The 27,608-nt window shown below is 47.4% G+C and overlaps 1 protein-coding gene across 4 annotated transcripts in view; it reads left to right on the top strand.

Annotated features, from left to right (window-relative positions):
* The window catches only part of ASS1 (argininosuccinate synthase 1), a 181,673-nt gene that overhangs the window by 135,791 nt on the left and 18,274 nt on the right, over positions 1-27,608 (top strand). For all 4 annotated transcript variants that reach the window (XM_030207832.1, XM_030207831.1, XM_030207829.1 and 1 more), the window contains exon 14: positions 7,888-8,044. In XM_030207832.1, coding sequence (XP_030063692.1) covers positions 7,888-8,044 — 157 coding nt within the window. The remainder of the gene's footprint in view (positions 1-7,887; positions 8,045-27,608) is intronic.

Genomic DNA, 27,608 nt, shown 5'->3' with positions numbered 1-27,608 from the left:
AGTGAGTGAAGATGAATACAGTGATGAACATGCAGAAGACAGAGAAGGGAATATGCATACCGACCCATCATTTCAGGACCTCTGTGAATCAAATGTGCCCCACTTCTTGACATAAGGGTATCTCAACGATCTTGTTCGTGATTTAAATTTGTCGCAGCAACAGGCTGAGCTTTTAGGTTCAAGATTAAAAGGATGGAATCTTCTTTCTTGCGATACGAAAGTGAGTGTTTTTCGTGACCGACATGCTATTTTTTCTGAATATTTCTCCAAGGAAGGTGACATGGTCTTTTGTAATGATCTTTTACTGCTCTTTTACTCTTATGTTGCTTATTTCTTTGTGAACTGACGCAGTTTTTTTGGAACTCTTGTAGCAGAAGCGTGTCATTTTGCCAGATACATATAATAGCTACATACGCCGACACAAGCATTTACAAAAACCATTATCACATGAAAACTGAGGCTGATACAGAAATTCTGAAATGAGATCTGGATTCAGGGAAGAATGATCTTCCAGAAAATGTATGTTTTGTTCTTGTTACAGAAAAAAAGTTTTTTTTGTAGACCAGTGTAATTGGTTGTTAAGGCCAATTAGCAGCTAATAATTCAGTAAGTTACATGCGCAGCTGACTTTATTTAATAAGTTGTGCATACAAATTTGCGCACTAGTCAGAAATTCGGACATGCAGCTTTCTAGAATTAGGGGGATTAAGTATCTGCACCCATTTACACCTGCTTTGCAGCAGATGTAAATTTATGCATGTGAACTTGCATGTTGTTGGGGCTGCTTCTGAATGCTCGCTTTCAAAAGGCACTTAAGGGCCAATTTTTCATAGACATCCAAGTCGGGCAGTGCACACTTTCCCAAGTATTTTACCAAAGGCTCATTGAACACTTGCAGCAGGAACAATGATTTAACCAAAAAAGTGTTCTGTTTTTTTAAAGACTTGCATCACTCAGAGTTTTCAACATGTAATTGATGATTTTGCTAGCTACACTTATCCAGGAAGCAGCAACTGCCACTGACTGGGGCCATTCCCAGATTTTCAGCAGCATTATCTGAATAATGCTGTCGAAAATCCCAGCAGACTGCTATTGGGATAATGCCAGGACAGTCCATGGGTAGATCCAGAAATTCTCCTGACACTGATTCAGCACTAGTATCCAGATAGTTAGGATTAACATATTTGCCATGATAAAAAAGAGGACACCTGTCACCCCCGCCACACCCCACTGTCACATCCCCATCGTGACCCCTGCTACACCCCTGCCACGTCCCTGCACTGTCACCTTGACTCCCCTCAAGAAAGCTCCCTCCCTCTTCCCCCATGTATGTTCCCTCCCCAATCTTTTTTCCAGCCTCCCTCCACCCACCTTTTTTTTATAGCTCACTCCATCCACATCCCCTCCCGTCCTGTACCTTATGGTGCCTGGTGGTCTAGTGGCCTCTTTGGGGCAGGAAAGAGCCCCCTGTTCCCTGCCTGGTGCTGCTGCAGACTTCTTGCTCCTGGCGCTCTTTCAAAATGGCTGCCAAGAGTTCAGGCGGTGGCTTCACGAGACTTCAGACCTCTCACTCCTAGCGCCACTTCAAAATAGCTACCAAGAGTTAAAGCGGTGACCTCGCAAGACTTCTGCGGAAGTCTCTCGAGGCCACCGCTTGAACTCTCGGCAGCCATTTTGAAGCAGTGCTAGGAGCGAGAGGTCTGCGGCAGCACCGGGCAAGAAAGAGGGGGCTCTTTCCTGCCCTGAAGAGGCCACTACTACTACTTATCATTTCTATAGACCACCAAGGCATGACAATAAGGTACAGGAGGGGTGGGGAGGACAGGACACCCTGAGGCCCTCGCGCACACTGCCCACCCCAAGCCAGCCTACCTGCAAACCTGGACAAATGGGCAGGCTGGCAAAACCCACATGGACATCCCATGATGTCCTCAAAAAGAGAACATGTCCGGTAAAACCGGACGTATGATAACCCTACAGATAGTTATCTCAGTAACTTAGAACAGCAAAACGGCTGTCTTGCATTACTCGGAAAACCATCTGGATACTGGTGCTGCATATCACCAATAGCCAAATAATACCAGTGATCACATCTATACTCAGATATTTGGCACAAATATTGAAGTATATCATTTAGTTATGGCATTTATATCCACAGTATTCCCGCCTACGGGCAGGCTCAATGTGGCGTACAACAGTTATTAAGCAAACAATAGTACAAAATGCAGTATACAAGGTCACAAGAGGGAAAGAGAAATAACTGAGGAGGGAAAGGGAGAGAGGGGGTGAAAATTTATCAATGAGAAAGTCGTGGATGAAAAGGGTGTGGCGCCACCAATGCGGCAGACATTTAAAAGGAATAACGACCACAAAACTGAAATATTTCCACTATCTAACTTACAGATTTTAGAGATGGTTTTAAACACCAGAGAAGTAAGTACAATTGCCCCCTCAATCCCAGGTCTAAACAAACAGCAGGCTTACATGTGCTGTGTAACAGGTGTGAATGCTGATGTATTTGTATTGCTAAATCAGAGATACATCAAACTGCACCCACAGTACGCCCCCCCTTCAAAACTGTGCATACGGCAAATTTTCGCATGAAAATAGTGGCTTTTCTAAAATCACTGTTTATATATGTAGAGCATTTAAGTGTAAAACACAACTATTTACAGATACGAATGCTGTGCAAGCCTTCTAAACTGACCCCCAGTAGGCATCAATGTAGCCTTTATAAAGTGAGCTTAAAATAGGTGCCTGACTCACATTTTTCAGGCACCTTATTGTAAAAGTATCCTCCAAGTTGTCATGGTTGGGGAAGGTGAGCCCCTGGGCTGTGATGAGATTGTCTCTACCTGTGCAGCATAAACGCTGCACAGGACTTCCTCAACAGCTGTTGAAGGGAACGCCTGGCAGAGTTCTGAAGCTGGAGAAAGCAGGACCTGACTCAGACTGGCTGGAGCATAGGACTAGACAGAGCCTAGCAGACTGGCTGGAACAAGACTGGAGCGGTCTAGATAGGGTTACCATATGTCCGGATTTACCCGGACATGTCCTCTTTTTGAGGAAATGGCCGGCCAACCGGGTGGGTTTTGCCAATCTGCCCGTTTGTCCGGATTTCTGAACGGCCAGCCTGCCCGTTTGTCTAGAAATCCGGACCAACGGGCAGATTGCTAGCCTCCCCTCCCCTTACTTACTACTGCCCTGGTGGTCTAGTGACCTCTTCCGCCTTTGGGGCAGAAAAGAGCACCCTCTTTCCTGCCCGGAGCACTGCCCTGCAGGCATCCTTTCTGTTTGTGATCTCGGCACCAATTCAAAATGGCCGTCGAGAGTTGAAGTGACCTTGCGAGACCAACTCTTGGCGGCCATTTTGAATCGGCGCCGAGATCACGAACAGGAAGGATGCATGCAGGGCAGTGCTCCAGGCAGGAAAGAGGGGGCTCTTTCCTGCCCTGAAGAGGTCACTAGACCACCAGGGCAGTAGTAAGGGGAGGGGGGTGATGGGGAGGGGAAAATGTGACAGGGGGTGGAGTGAGGGGGTGAAAGGGGGCGGGTGGGCGTGAAAGGTTGGCTGGGCATGTGTCCTCCTTTTGGGGGGACAAAATATGGTAACCCTAGGTCTAGAGAATGACTCTGAAAAGAGCCCTTAGGAGCTAGCCCAACAGTCCAGGCCAGGGAGTAGCTGGAACAGCAGAGCTGGAGACAGGAACAAGCAGTGGTGGAAGACTGAAACAAACAGGGCTGGAACAAACTGGGCTGGAAGCGGGAACAGGCAGGGCTGAAACAAACAGGACTGGAAGTAGGAACTGGCCAGGCAACAAACACTGGAACTATGCTTTTTAACCTGTATGTTCCAATGATATTACATGGAAATGACATCATTGGACCAAAGAACAACGGAGGCATATTTTAAAACTTGGAATCCATATTTCCCACAGTCTTTTTTTTTTTTTGCAAATTTTGGGTCCCCCTGTGGCTGTTTTTCCTCATTGTAAGTATGTTTAGATAAGAGTGGAAGATTTGGTCTTCAATTCTTTGGAATCTGATGTTTCTTTTGACATTTGATGTGGATCTCTTGGATCGTTTGCCTGTCTGTTTCTTGAGACAGCAAGGCTGGAGACAGGAACAAGCAGGGCTGGAATACTGGAACAAATAGAGCTGGAAGCAGGAATATGCAGGGCTGGAACAAGCAGGACTGGAAGCAGGAACTGCCAGGCAACAAACACTGGAACAGCACACCTGTGGAAGCCTGTTGCAGAAGCACTGGAGGAGTGTAGAGCACTTCCTTATATATCCCTAGCCAGGAAATGAGGTAATCTGTTAGTACAGTACAGCAACCAGGAAGTAAACACTCACAAGACTAGACAATGGAGGGTTAAGTGACTTGCCCAGGATCACAAGGAGCCACAGTGGGAACTGAACCCAGTTCCACAGGTTCTCAGCCCACTGCACTAACTATTAGGACACATCTTCTTTTCTTGGTGCTGGATGTAATGTGCTAATGTCAGAACATCTGTGTATAGAAATTTCACAAAAATAAAGCACATCTCATCCACTGGAAACTGTGCAAATGCTATGGGGCTAATGAACACGTAGGATCAAATTTTATACACTCAAGTAGGCTCTTATAAAATTGCCAGAGCTATAAGTTTTTTTTTATTTATTGAAGACTTTTATATCCTGTCCATCCATAATGTCCTAAATGTGTTACAATATATATATATGAGACAAACAAAAAATGCTTCATAGACAATGTCAAATAAAAAAAGTCTTAGCATTCCTAGGAAAGGAATCTAAATCAAAAGTTTCCTTAATAGAAGGAGACAACCCATTCCAAAAACTGAGGGAAAGACATTGAAAAAGCCCTGGAGTGGGAAGTGGCCTTTGAACGTAATCAGACTGCAGGAAGCACATAAGCATAGCATAAAGAAGCATGTATACCCTGGAGGAAAGGAGAAACAGGGGTGATATGTTACAGACGTTCAAATATTTGAAAGGTATTAATCCGCAAATGAACCTTTTCCGGAGATGGGAAGGTGGTAGAACTAGAGGACATGAAATGAGATTGAAGGGGGCAGACTCAAGAAAAATGTCAGGAAGTATTTTTTCACGGAGAGAGTGGTGGATGCTTGGAATGCCCTCCCGCAGGAGGTGGTGGAGATGAAATAGTAACGGAATTCAAAAATGCGTGGGATAAACATAAAGGAATCCTGTTCGGAAGGAATGGATCCTCTGAAGCTTAGCAGAGATTGGGTGGCAGAGTCAGTGGGGGGAGGTGGGGCTAGTGGTTGGGAGGTGGGGCTAGTGCTGGGCAAACTTCTACAGTCTGTGCCCTGAAAATGGCAGATACAAATCAAGGTCAGGTATACATATAAAGTAGCACATATGAGTTTATCTTGTTGGGCAGACTGGATGGACCGTACAGATCTTTCTCTGCCCTCAAATACTATGTTAAATTGGGCAATCAGAAGAATATGGCACTAACACTGATACCACTATAGGTGTAGAAGAATCATTGCAGCTACTTTACACGATATGGGCTAAGTTCAGTAAATGGCACCCAAAAAACCAAAAAAGTGCTAAGGACTATTTTATAAATGGCGCTCCGAGTTGGACGAGTTTTATACAATAGCACTTGGCGCCAGGATTCGTGCCCAGTTTTGGGCGGGAGGATTTACACCAGCTGAAACCTGGTGTAAATCCTTGTGCCTAAATTAGGCATAGATCTGCCATATTCTCTAACACTGCATGCAAATTCTAGGAATGCCCCTGACCCATTCATGGCTACTCCCCCTTTCCCCTTTGATTGTTGGCGCTCAATTACTGGCACCAGTTGGCTCGTTATTTAATTAGATTGCATGTATAAATTGAGTGTGCGCCCAAATTTGAGCGCATAATTTTGAATACCATTTATAGAATTTGGAGGTTTACACATATACTATAGGTGCCAACTTCTCAGAATGATTGGTGGTGCCAAACACAAAACAATTACCCTAGTCAGGACACAGTAAAGGAGTTTGCTCAATATTGGAGGTGCTCAGTACTCACTGGCACCCACAGATCTGGCTTCTAGGGCATAGATATTGTCAGAGGTGAAGGAAAAGGAGCAGGGGAGGGATAGGCATCTGTGTATATATTTTGTAAAATGCATGCATGTGTGCCAGTTTATTGGCACATACACATGCCTTGGATCAGGTGTAAATGGTGTGTCTGCGTTGCCTGGAATCATTTTTTTAAATTATTTTATTTATTAAATTTACATTTTATTTCAAGTACAATTCTTGAAATTGGAAAAAAGTTGATTATTAGTCAAAAATAAGCACAGGAAGGATTTGGGTATTACATAATTATTTCAAAATATTGATCTATTACACATCTTTAGTTCACAATTTGGAGGCATTACACAATACTTAAGGAAACTTAGAAACATAGAATAGAATAATATCTTCTATTACAGAAAAAGGCAGCTGAGAAGAGCACCCAGGAATATTAATACTTTTTACGGAGTTGAAGTTGTTATAGTCTTTGGTTGTAACATAGGTGTCTCAGCCAGTTTAGCTTCCAAAAAAGAATGTAACTGTTTAGATTCAAAGAATACATATTTAATAGAATTTAGCTTTAAGACACATTTACAGGGAAAGTTCAACCAAAATAAAGCGCCCAATTGCATGCCTGGAATCATTTTTTAAAGGAACATGTATGTATGTTGCCTTTTATAAAACACATACAACGTACGCTCTTATATGCCTTGATAGCCAGGTGCCCTCTTATAAAATTACCCTCCACAGCATTACAGCAGGAATGTCACAAGTGCCAAATGTGCCCTGTGCAATACGCCCCCAATTGATGCACTGCAGTCCTGCCCCACCCACCTTGATGACATCAGCACAAGGGAAGCCAATGGACGGCTTTCCTTGTGCTCTGTGTGGCCGCACCAGCCATACATAGGGGCCCTTTTACAAAGAAAGCAACTGTAGAGTTACCATGTGTGTAGCATGCACCAAATGGACACTACCACCTGGTTAGCGTACCCACCCGGTGGTAATTTTGAAGTTGGCACGTGCTGGTTCCCGCAGTAGAAAATATTTTTCTATTTCTATCACGGGGGTTTCCCAGTGGTAATTGGCAGCACGGCCACATTGGTGCATGCTGCATGAGTCCCGCGTGTGTAGCACATGAGCCCTTACCACTGGGCCAATGAGTGGCAGTAAGGGCTCGGACAGTAAATAGCCGTGCGCTACTTTTAATTCTAGTGCATGGCCATTTACTGGCCCCATTGAAAAAAGCCTTTTTTCCCAGCTATGGTAAAAACAAATGGCACAGCGTGTGCCAAAAACACGCGCCCACACTACTGTAGGCCTCTTTGTACCACGGCTTAGTAAAAGGACCCCATAGCTTGCTACAGCCCTGCATTACTTCACCCAGATCATGATTCTGACAGAATTATGGGGAAAAGGGAGGTTATGATCACCTGGGACATTCCAATTCCAACCAATATAAGCAGAATGCTGGAAAAACAGACTTAAAGAAGAAAAACATGAGAATGGAATTGATAATAGAAATGTTGGTAGCAAGTAACTGTTCTGTATTCTGAGTACAAAGACAGAAGGTCCTCACATACCAAATGCCAGGAGACAAGAATGTGTTGATATGTTCCATAAGGAAGATTTTTTGGCATAGTGCATGTACTAAGATGAGCACTAGCAGTACTGAGAGACAGAAATCATATGCAACATACCATGGCATAGGAGTGAGGTCATTGTTCAAAACCAACTCATTTGGAGGGACCCAAGAGAAAGAGATGGAGAATAGAGAAAAAGAATAAAGGAAGAAGCTGTCAAAATTGATAGCAAGATTTATTCATTCTTAATTTTTCCTCCCTTCCAGGTTTCTGGTACAGCCCAGAGTGTGAATTTGTGCGGAGCTGCATTGAGAATTCCCAGAAGATGGTGCAGGGGAAGGTGCGGGTGTCTGTGTTGAAAGGCCAGGTCTATGTGCTGGGCAGAGAGGCTCCACACTCACTGTACAATGAGGAGCTTGTGAGGTAGGAACATTTACATGTGTGTGTGGAGTGGGGGGTGGTTAATGTGTGTATAGCCATCACCCTTGGTTTCTTGTAATTCTGCAACTATGGGAAGGGCCTAAAAATGTTATCCTTGCTGTGGAATTTACTGGCCCATACACAATCACTATGGAAGATCAGGAGCTAAGCCAGGTGAAGGAAGTGGAAGTTGACCTCTGGTAGATGTCTTTATCTTTTCCCCCTCCCTAGGACAGTGCCTCTCCCCTCCCCCCTCACCTAAGTTCCACCCCCAGCCTGCACTGATCAGGCTACAGTGTGCACAGGTTATGGGCTACATTCTCCTGCCCAGGACAGACTGCTGCTTTGAACATGTGGCACTATGGTGTCCTGCACAGTTCAAACTAGCAATTGGGCCTCAGATGGCACAAAAAGAGAACATGGCTGAAGGTAATGCCATTGTTCTCCTTTTCTTGCCAGCCCTGATCCAAAGGGCAGGAAAAGGAAGGGGGATGGAAGGGTGAAAATAGGACGGGGGGGGGGGGGGATGGAGGGTATGAAAGACCAGTGGGGATGAGAGTATGTGAGAGGATCTGGGGAGTCAGGGTCTGTGTGAAAGATGAGCTAGGAGGGTGGAGAGATGTATATAGTGTGTGAGATAGAGAACTGGAGGTGAAGTGAGAAAGGGAGAAAATGAGGGATGGGGTGAGGTTGTGAGGGGGAGCATGGCAGGAACCCGAGGAGGGACACCTGTCTCATTTCTGTTTGAATGGCCTCAAGAATTCAGAACCTCCCTCATCTTTCTTCCTTCCTAATTTTCCCTCTAGCTCCTTCCACCCATGATCTTTACCCCCTCTTCGTCCATCCTGTCTTCCAGCTTCACCATACCCAATTGTCCCCTTCTCTGCCTCCCACTTCTCTTTCCCCTGTTTTCCCCATGTCAAAACCCAAAGTTCCACATCCATAAAACTCCCAAAAAACAGAATTATTCAGATATAGAGCAGTGTTGAAAAACTACTCAATCTGTAGTATGCAAAACAAATTGTACATTACTTAATATGCAAAATAATTCAAATTTATGCAGAGATGCCACATAATTGCAGCAGAATTTTAGAAACTTTGTTGCAGAATGTTTGAACTCTTGTCACAGGATACTGAAGGGCCAATTCTCAGAACTATGGTGAAGTCCCGGGATACATGGCCGACCTCATAGACCTCCCAACCAGAAACGCAGCCAGATCAACACGAACATACATAAATCTCCACCACCCAAGCTGTAAAGGACTCAATATAAATCAATTTATGCATCCAGCTTCTCCTACATAAGTACCAATTGTGAATGCATTACCAAAAGCTGTGAAAACAACGTACGGCCATCTTACTTCCGGAAATCACTAAAGACCCACCTATTCGAAAAGGCATACCCTACCGACCCAACTTAAGTACCTAAACCCTGCAACACACGTAACCAAGCTCATAATGAACACTATATATCTCTTCTATTCTATTCCCAATGTCTCTGTAACTATGAACCTTACTAGGACTACAACATCCCTTTGTATTTGTTTCTCTACCGGAGTTGGCAAACGCCTTCACGGTACTATGTAAGCCACATTGAGCCTGCAAATAGGTGGAAAAACGTGGGATACAAATGAAACAAATAAATAAAAACTCCCACCGGTAAAGCCAACAGCGCAGAACCCATACCTCCAAAACAGCACAGAAAACTAGCTCGCCAATGCTCAAAGGAAAGGTATTCAAATTATAAGCACATCGTAAAAGCGAAAGCAAGGGGAAATGTGCTTGGCGCATGTGCAGAAGAGTTACACAGTAAGCTCAAATCTTGTGTGCATGTGCCAGGCAAACCCGAAAGTGAAGCACACATTAACCCCACTAACTACCCTTCTCCATTGAGAATACTGACCATTTAATCCTACTCTCTGTTTTCTATCTTTTAACCAGTTTGTAATCCACAATAGAACAGTACCTCCTATCCCATGACTCTCCAATTTCCTCTGGAGTCTTTCATGAGGTACTTTGCCAGTTAGGTGAGAGGAGGGACTGGAAATAGGAAATGTATATTTCCTTATGTGATTATATATTCATATTGTATTTGCATGTTGACAGTGTATTGTATGCATACATATTTTAGTTGTATTATTGATTTGTGACGGTTTTCTATTTTGGGGTTTTTTTTTTGTTTGTTTGTTTAAGTGGCTTTTGGCAGTTTTATTTGACCAAAAAGCCAGGTATAGGTCTAAAGATAGAAATAGAGACAATTTGAGCAGGAAAATAACTTATCTAGTGGAATGTACCCCACTTTGAGCTTGAATTGGAAAAAGGTAAATAATAAACTAAAATCCAAATTGTCCTGTATGAGGCCAAATCTGAGTAGGGCACATACTTGCATGCACTCTGAAGCTGATTTTCAAATAAACTCTACCCAGGGAATGTGAAAATTAGTTAGCACCACATATACATGTTAAAAGCACCTGCATACCTGCACTTCCAATTGTGCAGGCAGGTGGGGAAGAGGAAGATAAGACACCGCCAACTCCAGGCTCCGCTCATTCTGCCTCGCCTCACCCTATGCTTGGAATAAACTTCCTGAGCCCTTACGCCAAGCCCCCTCCCTACCCATCTTCAAATCTTTGCTCAAAGCCCACCTCTTCAATGTTGCTTTCGATACCTAACCTTTATACCTTTCAGGAAATCTAGACTGCCCCAATTTGACTGCCCTATTTGACTGACTGTACATTTGTCCTTTAGATTGTAAGCTCCTTGAGCAAGGACTGTCCTATGTTAAATTGTACAGCGCTGCGTAACCCTAGTAGTGCTTTAGAAATGTCAAGTAGTAGTAGTACATGTATGTGTGGTATTCCCTCCCCCAAGCCAAACACACCCCAGGGAATGATTCTCTTAAACCTGAATATTTGGAAGCCCACAGGCACTTTATCTCATAGGTTCTCAACACGCAGTACATGTATCCCATGGGGTACTGCAACAGGGGTAAACAGTGCCCAACTGCTACCTTCCCTTCTTGCCACCCACCCATTCATTAGCCTGCTGTCTCCCTGACTCTGTGCTGCATAAAAAGTGAACCCAGGCATGGGGTCATAGCCCTGCATGCATCACTGGTGGATTCTGCGATCATCCCCCTTTGAAACAGTAAGTTACATCATAGAGGGAGGACCTGCAAGAGCTGCCAGCAACACACACAGGCTATGCCCAGTGCCTGGTTTTGGTTTTCTTTCAGCATGGATTCAGGAGGTAGTGTGTGAGTGAAATGGGTGTATGGAGGTACTGGTGAGAGCGTGAGTGAGTGACTGGGAGTGGGGGAGGAAAGTGAGAGAGCAATGGAGTGATGTGTTGAATGGTGGTAGTGGAAAGAGAGGAGAGGGAGAGACAGATGATGGTTGTGGTTGCTGGGGGGAGGGGGAGGGAACAGAGGGAGAGAATGGGGCAATACTGGATATGGAGCAAAGGAAGAGAGTGGGGAATGGAGTTAAGAGAGACAGACAATGGTGGAAGGGGAAAAAGATGGGGGTGATGCTAGATGGTGGAGGGAGGAGAGAGAAATGGGGCAGTGGTGGATGGTGGCGGGAAAGAGACAAGGGGCATATTGGATCGAGGGCATAAGAGAGGCATAAGGGCGATGTTGGATGGGGAATGGAGAGAGAAATGAGATCATGGATGGCTGGGGAGGAGAGGAAGTGCTGCATAGCAGGGGGAGAGAGAGAGAGAGACAGAGGGATGATATTGAGCATGGACTGTCTTTCTTCTATGTTTTGTGCAGCGCTGCATACTCATTGTAGCGCTTTAGAAATGCTAAAATAGTAGTAGTAGTAATGTGAATGGCAGAGGGGGAGACAGAGAAGGAATGCTGGATGGCAGGGGAGAGAGAGACAGGACATTCTGAATGACTGGGGAGAGATGCTGCATGTCTGGGGGGTAGAGAGACACACACCCAAACACAGAGAGGAGATGCATCATTGGGGGGGGGGGGGAGAGAAACACATACACACAGAAGATAGATGATGGACATGGAGGGAGAGAAATGTCAAATAGATAGAGGGCCCTGGCATGAGAATTTAGAGAAGACAGAGAAAGCAGAAACCAGATAATGGAACCAACATGATTAGAAAAATAAAATGACCAGACAACAAAGATAGAAAAAGTAGTTTTATTCTGTATTTTGTTATCAGAATATGTCAGTTTTTGGATGTACATCTGCCAGAGCTGATCGGAGCTCGTTGGTATTTAGTTGAAATGTCTTCGACTTAGGGGGTACCTGGCTTGAAGAAGTTGAGCAACACTGCTTTTAGCTGGATAACAAAGGACATCTTCAGTCAAGCCAATTTACCCTGGCAAATGACTTTGAAAATTACCCTCCCCATGTGCTTGAATCAAGGCTCCCTTAGTGTCACTGCTGAATCAGGCAGTGGTTTCCCACACAGCTTACTACGGGTCATTACGGACCTCTTGTGTACAAGAAGGACTCTGGCTTTTCTGGAAATTATCAGCTCAGCAGCAATAAGAATAGTCAGAGCTCAGTAATTGATATCTGATACCTGGATTCAACAAGCAGGGGCAGAAGTAACCAACTAGTATCAGAATTCCTGTTTTATATTTTACTTCTGTTTCTGAGACTGTCATCTCTCGAGACTCATTGGAATGCTTTTATGTTTCACTTGATATTTTTGCTTATACTGTCCTGACCTGAAGTTCTTTCTGGGCCTTCGAAAGCTAGTCAAAACATGTATTAGTCTTATGCAAAAAAAAGGTATCTTTCTTTTCTTTTATTTTTTGTATTCTATTTACTACACAGCAACCATACTACTTATCAAAAAAGTTTACAGGCTTGAAATAGGTAGAAGGGCAAGGTGATAGGGCAGGGCTTAGTTTGTGAGAACAGTCTAGAACCACAGTTCTGTCACTTCTTTTTCAGACTCAAGAATAGCAGAGGCATTCTGCTTCAGCCACTTCTCTTCCAGGCAGCCTGCAGGAAAGAGGAGTGAAGGGGATGAGCCTTGGGTGGGGCAGAACAGAGAAGAATCACTCTTCTGCCTAACCCAACCCCTCTTTGCCCTGGCCTCTCCTATCCCTTCCCTGGCTTGACAGTTCCACTTCCGTTTTGTCTATAAATTAACCCTTGGATAGGGGCAGAATGAGAAGATGACTGGAGAGGGAAATAGGATCCTCAGTGACCACAAACGGGCAGGGGCAGGTGAACCTTATCTGTGGCCGGTTTTGCTATGTATCCACTTTAGGAAAACAATAGAGTGGCATTTGGGAAGATGCAGACTGTGTTTGGAGAATAACAGCTAGTGTGGGATAGTGATTAGTGTGTGCAGACCTGTTCTGGTAACTAAACTGCAGCTCAGTATCCTGCTGCTGGAATTTTAAAACCAAAAAATACATTTTCATTTTAAGCCCCTATGTCCATTCTCAAATATGTCATCATGTAGCAAATATATTAGCAGTTTGTCCTTAGACAGGCAGGGTGAGTGTGAAATTATCAGCTCTTCTCCTGTCTTTCCTTCTCTCTGTGCCTCCAAATCAGCCACCTTAATAATCCATCCACCCCTTCATTAACCTAACATTCGCAGTCAGGGAGACGCCACAAACAAAGTAAAAGGGGGGGGGAAATAGCAGAGAGAAAAGAGAGCGCGGAGCACTTGCTTCTTCCCGCGGCTCGCACCACTTCCCCTTTCTCTTTCATTTCTACATGGCTGGCTGAAAGGCTGTGAGTGACAGCATCATGAGAACCAGAGAGCTGGAGCTGCAAGAGGCAACCGAGGGTGGAAATGCCTTCGCACAGTGGGTAGAAAGTAAGGTAATTATAGAGCAGCGCACAACTACTCCAATGAGCAAAAGAAAGGCAAGGAAGCTTTTTTTTTTTAATTTTGTGTTTTTTTTCATTTGCCCATCGGGGGAGGTAAAATCATTCTGAAAACTCTTTTCTTACTTTAAGGGTTGCAATAATTTATCTGAAGAAACAGAAATCGCAGAGCCTGGTGTGTGGCTCAGCTCTAGTTCGGTTTAATTTGATTTCACTTTTCATTTTCATTTTTTTTTTTAATAAATAGTTTGGTATTTAATGGTGTACACAAGCAAAATGGAAATAGATCATAAGAACATAAGAATAGCCATACTGGGGTCAAACCAATGATCCATATAGCCCAGTATCCTGTTTCTAACAGTGCCTAGGGTGGCTGACACCCGGGGTGGATCGCTGATGCGCCCCCCCCCCCCCCAGGTGCAGCGCGACACCCCCCACCCCCGGCGAAAGGACCCCCCCCCCCCCCCCCGGGTGCATTTTTACCTGCGGGGGTGGTGGGGGTGCCACGCGCCTGTCTGCTTCGCTCGTCCATGCTCCCTCTGCCCCGGAACAGGAAGTAACCTGTTCCGGGGCAGAGGGAGCACGGAACGAGCGGAAGTAGACAGGCGCGCGGCACCCCTCCCCCCAGCGGTGTGCACCCGGGGCGGACCGTCCCCCCGCCCCCCCCCCCCCCCTTGGTACGCCACTGGTCAATCCAGGTCACAAGTACCTGACAGAATCCCAAATAGTAGCACCATTCAGTGCTACCAATTCCAGGGCAAGCAGTGGCATCCCCATATCTATCCTAATAGCAGACTATGAACTTTTCCTCCAGGAACTTGTTCAAACCTTTTTTAAACCTAGATATGCTAACTGCTGTTACCATATCCTTGTCAACGAGTTCCAGAGGTTAACTATTCATTGAGTGAAAAATATTTCCTCCTGTTTGAAAAATATATATATTTTCATGTAACTTCATTCAGTGCTCCCTAGTCTTTGTACTTTTTGAAAGAGTAAAACATTTATTCACTTTTACCTGTTCTACACCACTTAGGATTATGTAGACCTCAATCATATCTCCCCTCACCTGTCTCTTTTCCAAGGTGAAGGGCCCTAACCTCTTTAGCCTTTTCTCATATGAACGGAGTTCCATCCCTATCATTTTTGTCGCTCTTCTTTGAATCTTTTCTAATTCCACTATATCTTTTTTGAGATACACTGATCAGAATTGAGTGCAGTACTCAAGGTAAGGTTGCACCATGGAGAGATACAGAGGTATTATAGTAGTTTCAGTCTTATTCACCATCCCTTTCCTGATAGTTCCTAGCATCCTGTTTGCTTTTTTGGCCACCGCCACATACTGGGCAGAAGATATCAGCATATTGTCTACAATAACACCTAGATCTTTCTCTTGGGTGCTGAATCCTAAAGTGGACCCTAGCATCAGGTAACTATGATTTGGATTATTCTTCCCAATGTGCATCACTTTGCATGCATTTGTTCATATTAAATTTCATCTGCTATTTAGATGCTCAGTCTTCCAATTTTCTAATGTCTTCCTGCAATTTTTCACAGTCCACATGTGTTTTGTTTTTTTTTTGAAAATTTTTATTAAACACAACTTAAAGAATACAGTAGAAGGCAATGCAGCCTTCAGACTTCTGAAATACACCAAACAGTTGAGTTACATCTCAATATACAACCATAAGTTTTAATAGTTTTCTCCCGACCCTCCCCCCTCCCACTCCTACCCCCCACCCCCTACTCATTACATACCAATGCATGGCTAGATCCCCTGTACGGGCAATGCATTAGACCATAGTCTCTCCAAATGTGTCCACTCTTTAGCATCAGGTTTGTATCTGCCCATTCTCCTATCAGTCAGTTGCTCCAGGCCCACAATGCTCCTGATTCTCATCTTCCAGGTTGCAATAGTGGGGCCAATTCTCTGTTTCCAGTGTGCCGCAATTTCCAACTTTGCGGCTGCTAACCCCAGTCTTTTAAGCCGCCTTTGCCATTTCTGGCCCCGTTTATTTCCCCATCCTAATAAGCACCATTTTGGCTCTGCTGGAAATTGTGTGTCCAAAATAAGTGTTAAATGCATGGTAACTTCCACCCAGAAGGGCTGGATAGAAGGACATTCCCACCATACATGCAAAAAGCTACCTGTCCCGGTATTACACCGCCAGCATTGATCGGATACCGTGGGGTATATTCGTTTTAACCTGTCCGGTGTGTAATACCATCTACTTAAAACTTTGTAAGCATTTTCTTTAATTAATACACAGATAGATGCTTTTTTCACCTCCATACACACCCTTTCCCATTCCTTCACACTCATTTCAATATTTAGATCTCGCTCCCACACAGACATATAGGGTAATTTCTTCATTTTATCTCCCCTAATATACCTATAGAGTCTGGATATACCCTTCCTCCGTCCCTCTAAGATTTCCCATATGTTTTCCAGTATCTCTCGTTCCCTTGGATCAGACTGCAACCACCCTTGCCCCCTCATAAAATGCCTAACTTGTAAATAGGCATAGTAATCAGATTCTGGCAGGCCGAACTTCCTCTGAAGAGTTACAAACTCTCTTAATACCCCTTCAGACATAAGATCCCTGAATCGCTTCAAACCCTTCCGATTCCACTCCCGAAATACCCCTCCCTCTCGCCCTGCGGGGAACTCAGCTTCTTGGCTAATATAGGCTAGGGTAGAGGTTTTTACCCCCTGCTTAAATTTGTTCTTTAATACATCCCAAATACGTTGCAGGTGAGCTATGAATGGATTGTTATTCCCCTGATGAATGTTATACATCTTTTCAGATCCCCACACTCCTCGTTCCAGATTACACCAAGGTACCAAGTCTTGCTCCAAGGTAGCCACTGGCGATCTATGTCCTTTGCTCCATTCCGCCACCTGTTTTAACTGCGCTGCCTGGTAGTACCATAATATATTGGGTAACCCCCTTCCCCCCTCCTCCACACTCCCCCACATAATTCTTTTCGAGATTCTAGCCCGCTTGCCCCCCCACGCAAACTGGGAGATATCAGATTGTAGTTTACTTAGAACTGCTGGGGAAACCTCTAACGGCAATGTTTGGAAGAGGAACAACATCCGTGGAACCAGGTTCATCTTTATCACAGCTATCTTGCCCCACCAGGATAACAGGCCATTTATCCACCTACTCATGTCTGTGCGCAGCTCCCGAAACAGTGGAGCATAATTCAATCCATATAGCTGCGATAGTCCACATGTGTTTTAACAACTTTGAATAGTTTTGTATGATCTACAAATTCACTTGTCTTTCCGATTTCCAGATAATTTATAAATACCATCAGTCCCAGAACAGATCCCTGAGGCACTCCTCTATTCACCCTCCTCCATTGAGAAAAATAGTCAATTAACCCTACCCTCTGTTTTCTGTCCAATAACCAATTCCTAGTCCATAGAAGGACGTTGCTTCCTATCCCATTACTTTTTAATTTTCTCAGGAGTCTCTCATGAGGAACTTTGTCAAAAGCTTTCTGAAAATCTAAATGCACTATATCAACCAGCTGACCTTTATCCATATGTTTATTCACGCCTTCAAAGAAATGAAGCAGATTGGTAAGGCAAGGCTTTCCTTGGCTGAATCCATGCTGACTCTGTCCCATTAAACCATGTTTGTGTACGTGTTCCGTGATTTTATTCTTTATAATAGTTTTCACTATTTTACCCAGCTCTGAAGTCAGGGGGAGTAGAGAAAAAGAAAGAGTGTAACTGGCCACAAACTGAACAACAAGGTGGTGTCAAATTGCAGAGGAAGCAGTATTTATTCAAAAAGACCTAACATGGCCCATATTTCAGCGTTTGCCTGCGTCAGGAGTCTTCAAATCTCTGCTTAAAACTCACCTCTTCAATGCTGCCTTCGGCGCCTAACCGCTCGAGAAATATAAAATGCCCCAATCTATCCACCCTATCAGATTAACTGTTCACTCGTCCTCTAGATTGTTCACTTGTCTTTAGATTGTTCTCTTGTCTTTTAGATTGTAAGCTCTTTGAGCAGGGACTGTCCTTCTATGTTTGAATTGTACAGCGCTGCGTAACCCTAGTAGCGCTTTAGAAATGTTTGTTAGTAGTAGTAGTAGGAGTTCTTCATAACAATCACGAACCAAGAAAAACCTCTTCACAATGACAAACAGTGACAACATCGTGTCTCAACATAATTTTACTCTTTGTAATAGTTTCCACTATTTTCCCCAGCACTGAAGTCAGGCATACTGGTCTATAATTTCCTGGATCACTCCTAGAACCGTTTTTAAAAATCGGTGTTACATTGGCCACCCTCCAATCTTCAGGTACTATGGACAATTTTAAAGACAGATTACAGATTTCTAACAGCAAATCAGCAATGTCATGTTGAGTTCTTTCAGTAACCTAGGGTGCATGCCATCCGGTCCAGGTGATTTACTACTCTTTAATTTGTTGATTTCACTAAGTATGTCTTCCAGGTTCACCATGATCTCTTTCAGTTCCTTCACATCATCACCCTTGAAACCCATTTCTGGTACAGGTAGATCTCTTACATCTTCTTCCATAAAGGCCTAAGCAAAGAATTTATTCAGTCTTTCTGCTATGGCCATGTCCTCCCTGAGTGCACCTTTTGTTCCTTCATGATCTAACGGTCCCACAGATTCTCTTGCAGGCTTTCTGCTTCTGATGTACCTAAAAAAGTTGTTACTGTGAGTTTTTGCCTCTGTGGCAAGTTTCTCTTCATATTCTCCTTTGGTCTTCTTTATCAGTGCTTTGCACCTAACTTGCCAGTGCTTATGTTGCTTCTTATTATCTTCATTTGGGTCCTTTTTCCATTCTTTGAAGGATATTCTTTTGGCTCTAATGGCCTCTTTCACGTCACCTTTTAACCTGGCTGGTTGTCGTTTGCTCTTCTTCCCACCTTTGTAAATATGTGGAATACATCTGGTCTGAGTTTCCAAGATGGTATTTTTAAACAACGTCCATACCTGATTTAAAGTCCTAACCTTTGCAGCTGATCCTTTTAGCTTCTTTTTAACAATTTTTCTCATTTTCTCATAGTCACCCTTTCAAAAATTAAATGCTGCTACGGTAGATTTCCTTTATTGTCACGTCTGTGGCCGTGACCACCTCAGACTTACCTTTCTGGTGGCCTTTGTTTGCTTCTGTGTTAGTTCTGTCTCTGCCTTGTGTGCTGATTACTTCACTAGATGGCATGGCACCTGTGTGGGCTATGCCTCTCTGGGGAGCCGGCATCTAAGATGGCTCCCGCCTGTTCTGTTCCAGCTTCCAAGATGGCTCCTGCCTGTCCTTCCTATGTGTTCCAAGCCTCTCCTTGGTATGAGTGTGTTCCCTGCTCCTGTCCTGCAGTAGGTGACATCATCCGTGAGAGCCTTCATAAGGAAGTACTGTGTTTGCATTCAGGGCCTTTGCATTGTGTTATGCCAAAAGGTCGTCAGGTTAGTCAGTGTACTGTTGCGCTGCTACATAGCCTTTCTCTGGGCGCTTGCCCATCCACTTCTTGTGTCTATGGACTGCTAGTCCTTCTGTGGGGGCTTATGCCCTTCTGCTTTGTGTCTGTGGACTGCTAGTCCCTCTATTGCCTTACTCTGTGTTTGGAGTCTGAAGCTTCAGCCATTGTTTACTCCCTGGCTGTGTTTGGAGCTGCTGAAGCTTCAGCCTTGACTCTGTTATCCCTGGTTTATTCCTTTGTCTGCTGCCTGCCCAAGACTCTGTTAGCTCCTGGTTTATTCTATTGTCTGCTGCCTGCCCAAAGACTCTGCTATCCCTAGTTTATTCTATTGTCTGCTGCCAGCCCCAAGACTCTGCTATTCCTGGTTTATGCTATTGTCTGCTTCCTGCCCAAAGACTCTGTTAGCTCCTGGTTTATTCTTCTGTCCGCTGCCTTCCCATAGACTCTGTTAGTTCCTGGTTTATTCTTTTGTCTGCTGCCAGCACCAAGACTCTGCTAGTATCCTGCTTCTGTCTAGCTAGTGTATATCCTGAATCCTGTTTCTGTCTAGCTAGTGTGTATATCCTGAATCCTGTTTCTGTCTAGCTAGTGTGTATATCCTGAATCCTGTTTCTGCCTAGCTAGTGTGTATATCCTGAATCCTGCTTCTGCCTAGCTAGTGTGTATATCCTGAACCCCGTTTCTGCCTAGTTTGCATGTATATCCTAGCCCCTGTTCCTGCCAAACCTTTCTGTACGTCTTGTCTGCTTAGTCTGTCTTGTGTTTCTGGCTTAGTAGCTGCGTGCAGCTTTCAGTCTTAGTCTAGTTCTGTGCCAAGCCTCCCTCGTGTATCCTAGACCCAGGGTGGGTCCTCTGGGTCTTCAGTTCCTGCCCGTTCCCGCAAGTCCTGCCAGCCGCCAGCACTCAGGGGCTCAACTCCTGAGGAACGGTGGTCAAGTGCAGGTGAAGCTGTTCCTCTCCTGCCTGTTCTATTTGTCTGCCTTAGTTGCAACTCCAGTCCAGAGTTCCAGTCCTGCTCTACCTTGTATCCAGTTTCAGGGTGGTCTTGCCTGCCTCTGCCACTCCTCGGCAGTGGTCCAAGGGCTCACGAATTACGGTTCTGCCTCGAGAACCTGACATTTATGATGTCACTCCAGATATTAGCTCAAATTTGATCATGTTATGATCACTGTTTCCCAGTGGACCCAACCCAGTGGACCGTTACCTCTTGCACTGTGCCCTGCATTCCACTAAGGACTAAATGTAAAATAGCTCCCCCTCTTGTCCGTTCCTGGGCCAGTTGCTCCAAGAAGCACTCATTTATTATGTCTAAGAATTTTACCTTCCTGGAGCTCCCTGTTGTAACATTTATCCAGTCAATATTGGAGTAACTGAAATTACCTACTGTTATACTGTTGCCCAATTTGCCAGCTTTCGTAATTTCTGTAAATATTTCTTCACCTGTCTGTCTGTCTGTCTGTTCTGTCCTGGTAGACAGTAGTACAGCCCTACCAATATACTCCTTCCCTTCAAACATGGAATTTCTACCCATAAGGATTCCATGCTGCTATCTGTTTCATATAGAATGTTTATTTTGTTTGACTCAATTCCCTCTTTAACATATAGTGCAACCCCCCTCCAATTTGATCCACTCTATCTTTGCAATATAATTTGTACCCTATTATCACAATGTCCCATTGATTGTCCTCCTTCCACCAGGTCTCTGACATGCCTATTATATCTACCTCTTCATTTAGTGCTATATCTCTAACTCTCCCATCTTAATATTTAGGTTTCTACTATTTGTATATAGACACTTCAAATTATGTTTTTAACTTGCGCCTACAAACTACTTAGAAGTTGACAGGGATAATTTGCATCCTTTACACTGCTCTTTCCTTAAACACTCCTGGCGTTCTTTCACCATTATTGAAATCTCTCTATTTAGATTCCCTAAATATCCTCTTTCAGTAGTATCCTTCAGGGATACTCAATACTGAACCATCCACTCCTGGGTGACTGTCGGTTCCCCACCACCACCACCACCATTTTTGTTTAAAAGCTGCTCTATCTCCTTCTTAAATGTTAGTGCCTGCAATCTGGTTCCATCCTGGTTAAGGTGCTTTCAGAATAGGGTCCCCCTTTCCCAGAATGTTGTCCAGTTCCTAACAAATCTAAATCCGTCATCTCTGCACCATCATCTCAACCATGCATTGCGACTTCGGAGCGCTACCTGCCTTTGGGTCCTGCAGGTGGAATGGGGAGCATTTCCAAAAATGCTACCCTGGAGGATCTGGACAAAAATAAAAACAGGAGCACTGGGAAAGAAGAAGAGGAAAGGAAATGGTGACAGATACAGAAACTAAAGATAAAAGAACCTGGCTTTGTGCTGGTGTTCCTTTTCTTAAATCTTGAGTTCACAATCTGAAGGTTCTGAAGGTCATGCACATTATTATTATTACTACTACTTATCATTTCTAAAGCGCTACTAGACGCATGCAGCGCTGTACACTTGAACATGAAGAGACAGCCCCTGCTCGACAGAGCTTACAATCTAATTAGGACAGACAGACAGAACAAGAGATTAGACACTATGTCCTACCGTTTCTGATGCTCACGTTCTCTTTTGGCCTGCTGCTGCTGGTCCTCATACCCTCTTTTTCCTGACCACCTGCTTCTGGTCCTCATGCCCTCTTTTCCCTGTCCTGCTGCTGCTGGTCCTCACGCTCTCTTTTCCCTGTCCTGCAGCTGCTGGTCCTCACACCCTCTTTTTCCTGTCCTGCAGCTGCTGGTCCCTACACTGTCCTTGTCCTGTCCTGCTGCTGTCTCCATGCTCTCTTTGCCCTGTACAGCTGCTGGAGCCTACACTGTCTCTGCCCTGTCCAAACTCTCTTTGCGCTGTCCTGCCGCTTCTAGTCCCCATGTTCTCTCTGCTCTGTCCCACTGCTCCTGGTCCTCACATTCTCTTTGCCTTGTCCTGCTGCTGCTGGTCCCCACATTCTCCTTGCCCTGTCCTGCTGCTAGTCCTCGCACTCTTTGCCCTGTCCTGCTACTGCTTGATGCCCATGCTGTCCTTGTCCTCTCCTGTTGCTGCTGGTCCCCGCGCTCTCGTTGTCGTGTCCTGCTACTGCTTGATGCCCATGCTGTCTTTGCCCTGTCTCGCTGCTGCTGCTGGTCCCTACGTTCTCTTTGCTGTGTCCTGCTGCTGCTGGTCTCCATACTGTCTTTGTCCTTGTCACAGGTCTGGATGGTGAGCCCATGGATCATTGTCGAGCTCCCAACGTGGAGGTCTGGAGGGTCCCGACAGACGGTAGATGAGTCACTTGTAGAGGAGAGGAGGCCAGCAGGTGGCTCTGAAAAGAGCCCTTGGGGGCATGCCTGGCAGAACCAGGACCTGGGTTGGCTCTAAGAAGAGCTCTTGGGGGCAAGAACCTGGAGTGGCTCTGAGAAGAGCCCTTGGGGGTAGGCCTGGCAGAACCGGTACCTGGGGTGGCTCTGAGAAGAGTCCTTGGGGGCAGGCCCGGCAGACCCAGGACCTGGGTTGGCTCTGAGAAGATCCCCTGGGGGCAGACCTGGCAGTCCCAGGACCTGGATTGGCCCTTGATGCTGGGCAGGAGACAGTAACACAGGACCAGGCTGAAGATGGAACACAGAGGCTGGACTGGAGGCAGGACCACAGGAGCTGGACGAGGCAGGATGCTTGAGGCTGGGCTGTAGACAGGACACTGAAACTGGGCTAGAGACAGGACGTTTGATGCTGGGCTAGCAGCAGCATGCTGAAACTGTATAGGAAATGGGACACTGAGGCTGGGCCACACTAAGCAGGAAGCAGTTGCAAAGGCACTGGAAGCAGGGCCCCTTCACCCTTGAAAAGATCTGTGAGGCAAGAAGGGGCTGGGGACAGTCTCAATCTCTGGTCCATTGGAAGAAAGGGTAGGGGACAGTCCTTTCTCCGAGGACAAGCAGGCTGCTTGTTCTCACGACTGGGTGACGTCCGCGGCAGCCCCCACCAACCGGAAATAAGCTTCGCGGGACGGTCGACACGCAGGGCACGCCCACCGCGCATGCGCGGCCGTCTTCCCGCCCGTGCGCGACCGCTCCCGCCAGTTACTTTTTTTCCGCGACTGAGAGAGTTGTGTTTTCCCCTCTCTCTCGTTTTCAGCCGCCGGATTTTTTCGACCGCGTTTACGCGGATCGTCGCTTTTGGCCTGTTCGGCCTCTTCTTCTTCTTCTTTCTTTTTTATTAAAAAAAAAAAAAAAAAAGAAGAATTTTGCGCGTGTGGAGCACGCGCTCCTTCTTTTCCCTCGCTTTCTAGCGGGGACGCCTCGTTGCGGCCTAGTGGCCGCTCGGTCGGTTTCAGTTTTCGTGGTGTGATTTTTGCCACCATTGCCGACTTTGACTTCGCCGACGCGATTTTTCCGTCGATGTCCTCGAAGGTCCCGAGTGGATTTAAAAAGTGTGGTCGCTGCGGCCGGCCGATCTCGCAGACCGACACCCACGCTTGGTGCCTCCAGTGCCTCGGGCCGGAGCACAATCTCAAGTCGTGCGTTTTGTGTCTCGGTCTCCGGAAACGGACTCAGGTTGCGAGGCAAGTTCTGCGGGACCGTCTTTTTGGAACTTGCGCCGGCCCCTCGACGTCGACCTCGACGGCATCGGTATCGAAGACCGGTTCTTCGGTACCGGTATCGATGCCCGAGACATCGGCACCGATGGCAGCGACCCCAGGAGAACAGGTCCCGTCGGCCCGCCGGTCCGCCGGCGAGAGTGGGGTAGAGAGACCGCGTGGGCAGTCGGCCCCGGTCACTCCCTCAACTCGTGAGCCACGGGACCGAACCCTGTCGGACCCGGTACCCCGAGACCGAGGGGGATCGACCTCCTCCTCCTCCATGCCCTCCGGCACCGGTGACGTGCACCGGAAAAAAGACAAGAAGCGCCGTCACCGGGAGCCCTCGGTGCACCCTGAAGAGGAGTCGACGCCGAAGCGTCATCGCAGAGAGGAGAGATCTCCGTCGGTGGTGGAGGTACCGACGCGTCGGGGTTCCGGCACCTCGGTGCCGTCTCCTGGCCCCCAGCAGTTTCCGGCACCGACACCCTTACCGGCCCCACCGCCTTTCCCGGCAGCGGGCCTGGACGAGTGCCTCAGAGCCATCCTTCCGGGGATCCTGGAAGGGCTGATGCGCCAGGCTGTGCCGGCGCCGGGGGTGCTTGCGCCCTCGGCGCCGATGACTGTGACGCCGGCGAGCTCTAGCCCGGCGCCGGGGCAGTCGACACCGCCGCCGCTTGCGGTGCCGGTCTCGACAGCCACGCAGGTGGAGTCCCCGTCGACGTCGATGGAGGGAGCTCCGTCCCCGCCGGCGCGGGAGTCCACCGCTCGACGACACCGAGACCTCGGTGCCTCGACGTCGAGCCGGGCCCGGTACCGGACGCAGCTACATGAGCTAATGTCCGATACCGAGGATGAGGACTCGTGGGGGAAGAGGAGGACCCGAGATATTTCTCCTCAGAGGAGTCTACGGGCCTTCCCTCGGACCCCACGCCGTCACCGGAGAGGAAGCTCTCACCTCCTGAGAGTCTCTCCTTTGCCTCCTTTGTGCGGGATATGTCTATAAGCATTCCCTTTCCCGTGGTCTCTGTGGAAGGGCCGAGATGCTCGAGGTCCTCGACTATCCATCACCACCTAGAGAGTCCTCCACGGTACCGCTGCACAATGTCCTGAAGGAGACGCTGCTCCGGAACTGGGTGCGACCACTAACTAATCCCACCATTCCCAAGAAAGCAGAGTCCCAGTACAGGATCCACTCTGACCCAGAGCTCATGCGGCCCCAGTTGCCCCATGACTCAGCGGTCGTGGATTCTGCTCTCAAGAGGGCACGGAGTTCGAGGGATACCGCCTCGGCGCCCCCGGGGCGGGAGTCTCGCACTCTGGACTCATTTGGGAGGAAGGCCTACCAATCCTCCATGCTCGTGACCCGCATCCAATCTTACCTGCTCTATATGAGCATCCACATGCGGACCAATGTGCAACAGCTGGCGGACCTGGTCGATAAGCTCCCGCCGGAGCAGTCCAGGCCTTATCAGGAGGTGGTCAGGCAGCTGAAGGCGTGCAGAAAGTTCCTGTCCAGGGGGATTTTTGACACCTGTGACGTGGCATCTCGTGCTGCGGCCCAAGGTATAGTGATGCGCAGGCTCTCATGGCTGCGTGCCTCTGACCTGGACAACCGCACCCAGCAGAGACTGGCTGACGTCCCTTGCCGGGGGGATAACATTTTCGGTGAGAAGGTCGAGCAGATGGTGGACCAACTGCATCAGCGGGAAACCGCTCTCGACAAGCTCTCCCACCGGGCGCCTTCAGCACCCGCCCCCACGGGTGGGCGTTTTTCCCGGGCACGGCAGGCTGCACCCTATTCTTTTGCAAAGCGTAGGTACCACCAGCCGGCCCGAAGGCCTCGCCAGGCACAGGGACAGCCCCAGCGCGCTCGTTCTCGTCAACAGCGTGCGCCTAAGCAGCCCCCTGCGCCTCCACAGCAAAAGCCGGGGACGGGCTTTTGACTGGATCCACGGGAACATAGCCGCCCTACAAGTGTCCGTACCGGACGATCTGCCGGTCGGAGGGAGGTTAAAATTTTTTCACCAAAGGTGGCCTCTCATAACCTCCGACCAGTGGGTTCTCCAAATAGTGCGGTGCGGATACGCCCTGAATTTGGCCTCCCTGCCTCCAAATTGTCCTTCGGGAGCTCAGTCTTTCAGCTCCCTTCACAAGCAGGTACTTGCAGAGGAACTCTCCGCCCTTCTCAGCGCCAATGCGGTCGAGCCCGTACCACCCGGGCAGGAAGGGCAGGGATTCTATTCCAGGTACTTCCTTGTGGAAAAGAAAACAGGGGGGATGCGTCCCATCCTAGACCTGAGAGACCTGAACAAATTCCTGGTCAAAGAAAAGTTCAGGATGCTTTCCTTGGGCACCCTTCTGCCAATGATTCAGAAAAACGATTGGCTATGTTCCCTGGATTTAAAGGACGCATACACTCACATCCCGATACTGCCAGCTCACAGACAGTATCTCAGATTCCGCCTGGGCGCACGGCACTTTCAGTATTGTGTGCTGCCCTTTGGGCTCGCCTCTGCCCCACGAGTGTTTACAAAGTGCCTCGTGGTGGTGGCGGCGTATCTACGCAAGCTGGGAGTGCACGTGTTCCCATATCTCGACGATTGGCTGGTCAAGAGCACCTCGGAGGCAGGAGCCCTCCGGTCCATGCAGTGCACTATTCAACTTCTGGAGCTGCTGGGGTTTGTGATAAATTACCCAAAGTCCCATCTCCAGCCTACTCAGTCTCTGGAATTCATAGGAGCGCTGCTGAATACCCAGACGGCTCAGGCCTACCTTCCCGAAGCGAGGGCTACCAATCTCTTGGCCCTGGCTTCGCAGACCAGAGCGTCTCAGCAGGTCACAGCTCGGCAGATGTTGAGACTTCTGGGTCATATGGCCTCCACAGTTCATGTGACTCCCATGGCTCGTCTTCACATGAGATCTGCTCAATGGACCCTAGCTTCCCAGTGGTTTCAAGCCACCGGGAATCTAGAAGATGTCATCCGCCTCTCCACCAGTTGCCGCACTTCACTGCTCTGGTGGACCATCCGGACCAATTTGACCCTGGGACGTCCATTCCAAATTCCGCAGCCCACGAAAGTGCTGACGACGGATGCATCTCGCCTGGGGTGGGGAGCCCATGTCGATGGGCTCCACACTCAGGGTCTGTGGTCCCTCCAGGAAAAGGATCTGCAGATCAACCTCCTGGAGCTCCGAGCGATCTGGAACGCACTGAAGGCTTTCAGAGATCGGCTGTCCTGTCAAATTATCCAAATTCGGACAGACAATCAGGTTGCAATGTATTACGTCAACAAGCAGGGGGGCACCGGATCTCGCCCCCTGTGCCAGGAGGCCGTCGGGATGTGGCGTTGGGCGTGTCGGTTCGGCATGCTCCTCCAAGCCACGTACCTGGCAGGCGTAAACAACAGTCTGGCCGACAGACTGAGCAGAGTCATGCAACCGCACGAGTGGTCGCTCCATGCCAGAGTGGTACGCAAGATCTTCCGAGCGTGGGGCACCCCCTCGGTGGACCTTTTCGCCTCTCAGACCAACCACAAGCTGCCTCTGTTCTGTTCCAGACTTCAGGCACACGGCAGGCTAGCGTCGGATGCCTTTCTCCTCCATTGGGGGACCGGCCTCCTGTATGCTTATCCTCCCATACCTTTGGTGGGGAAGACCTTACTGAAGCTCAAGCAAGACCGCGGCACCATGAT

Source organism: Microcaecilia unicolor, chromosome 6 (assembly GCF_901765095.1).
Source record: "Microcaecilia unicolor chromosome 6, aMicUni1.1, whole genome shotgun sequence".
NCBI classification, from domain to species: Eukaryota; Metazoa; Chordata; class Amphibia; order Gymnophiona; family Siphonopidae; genus Microcaecilia; species Microcaecilia unicolor.
This window is presented reverse-complemented; position numbering and strand designations above follow the sequence as displayed.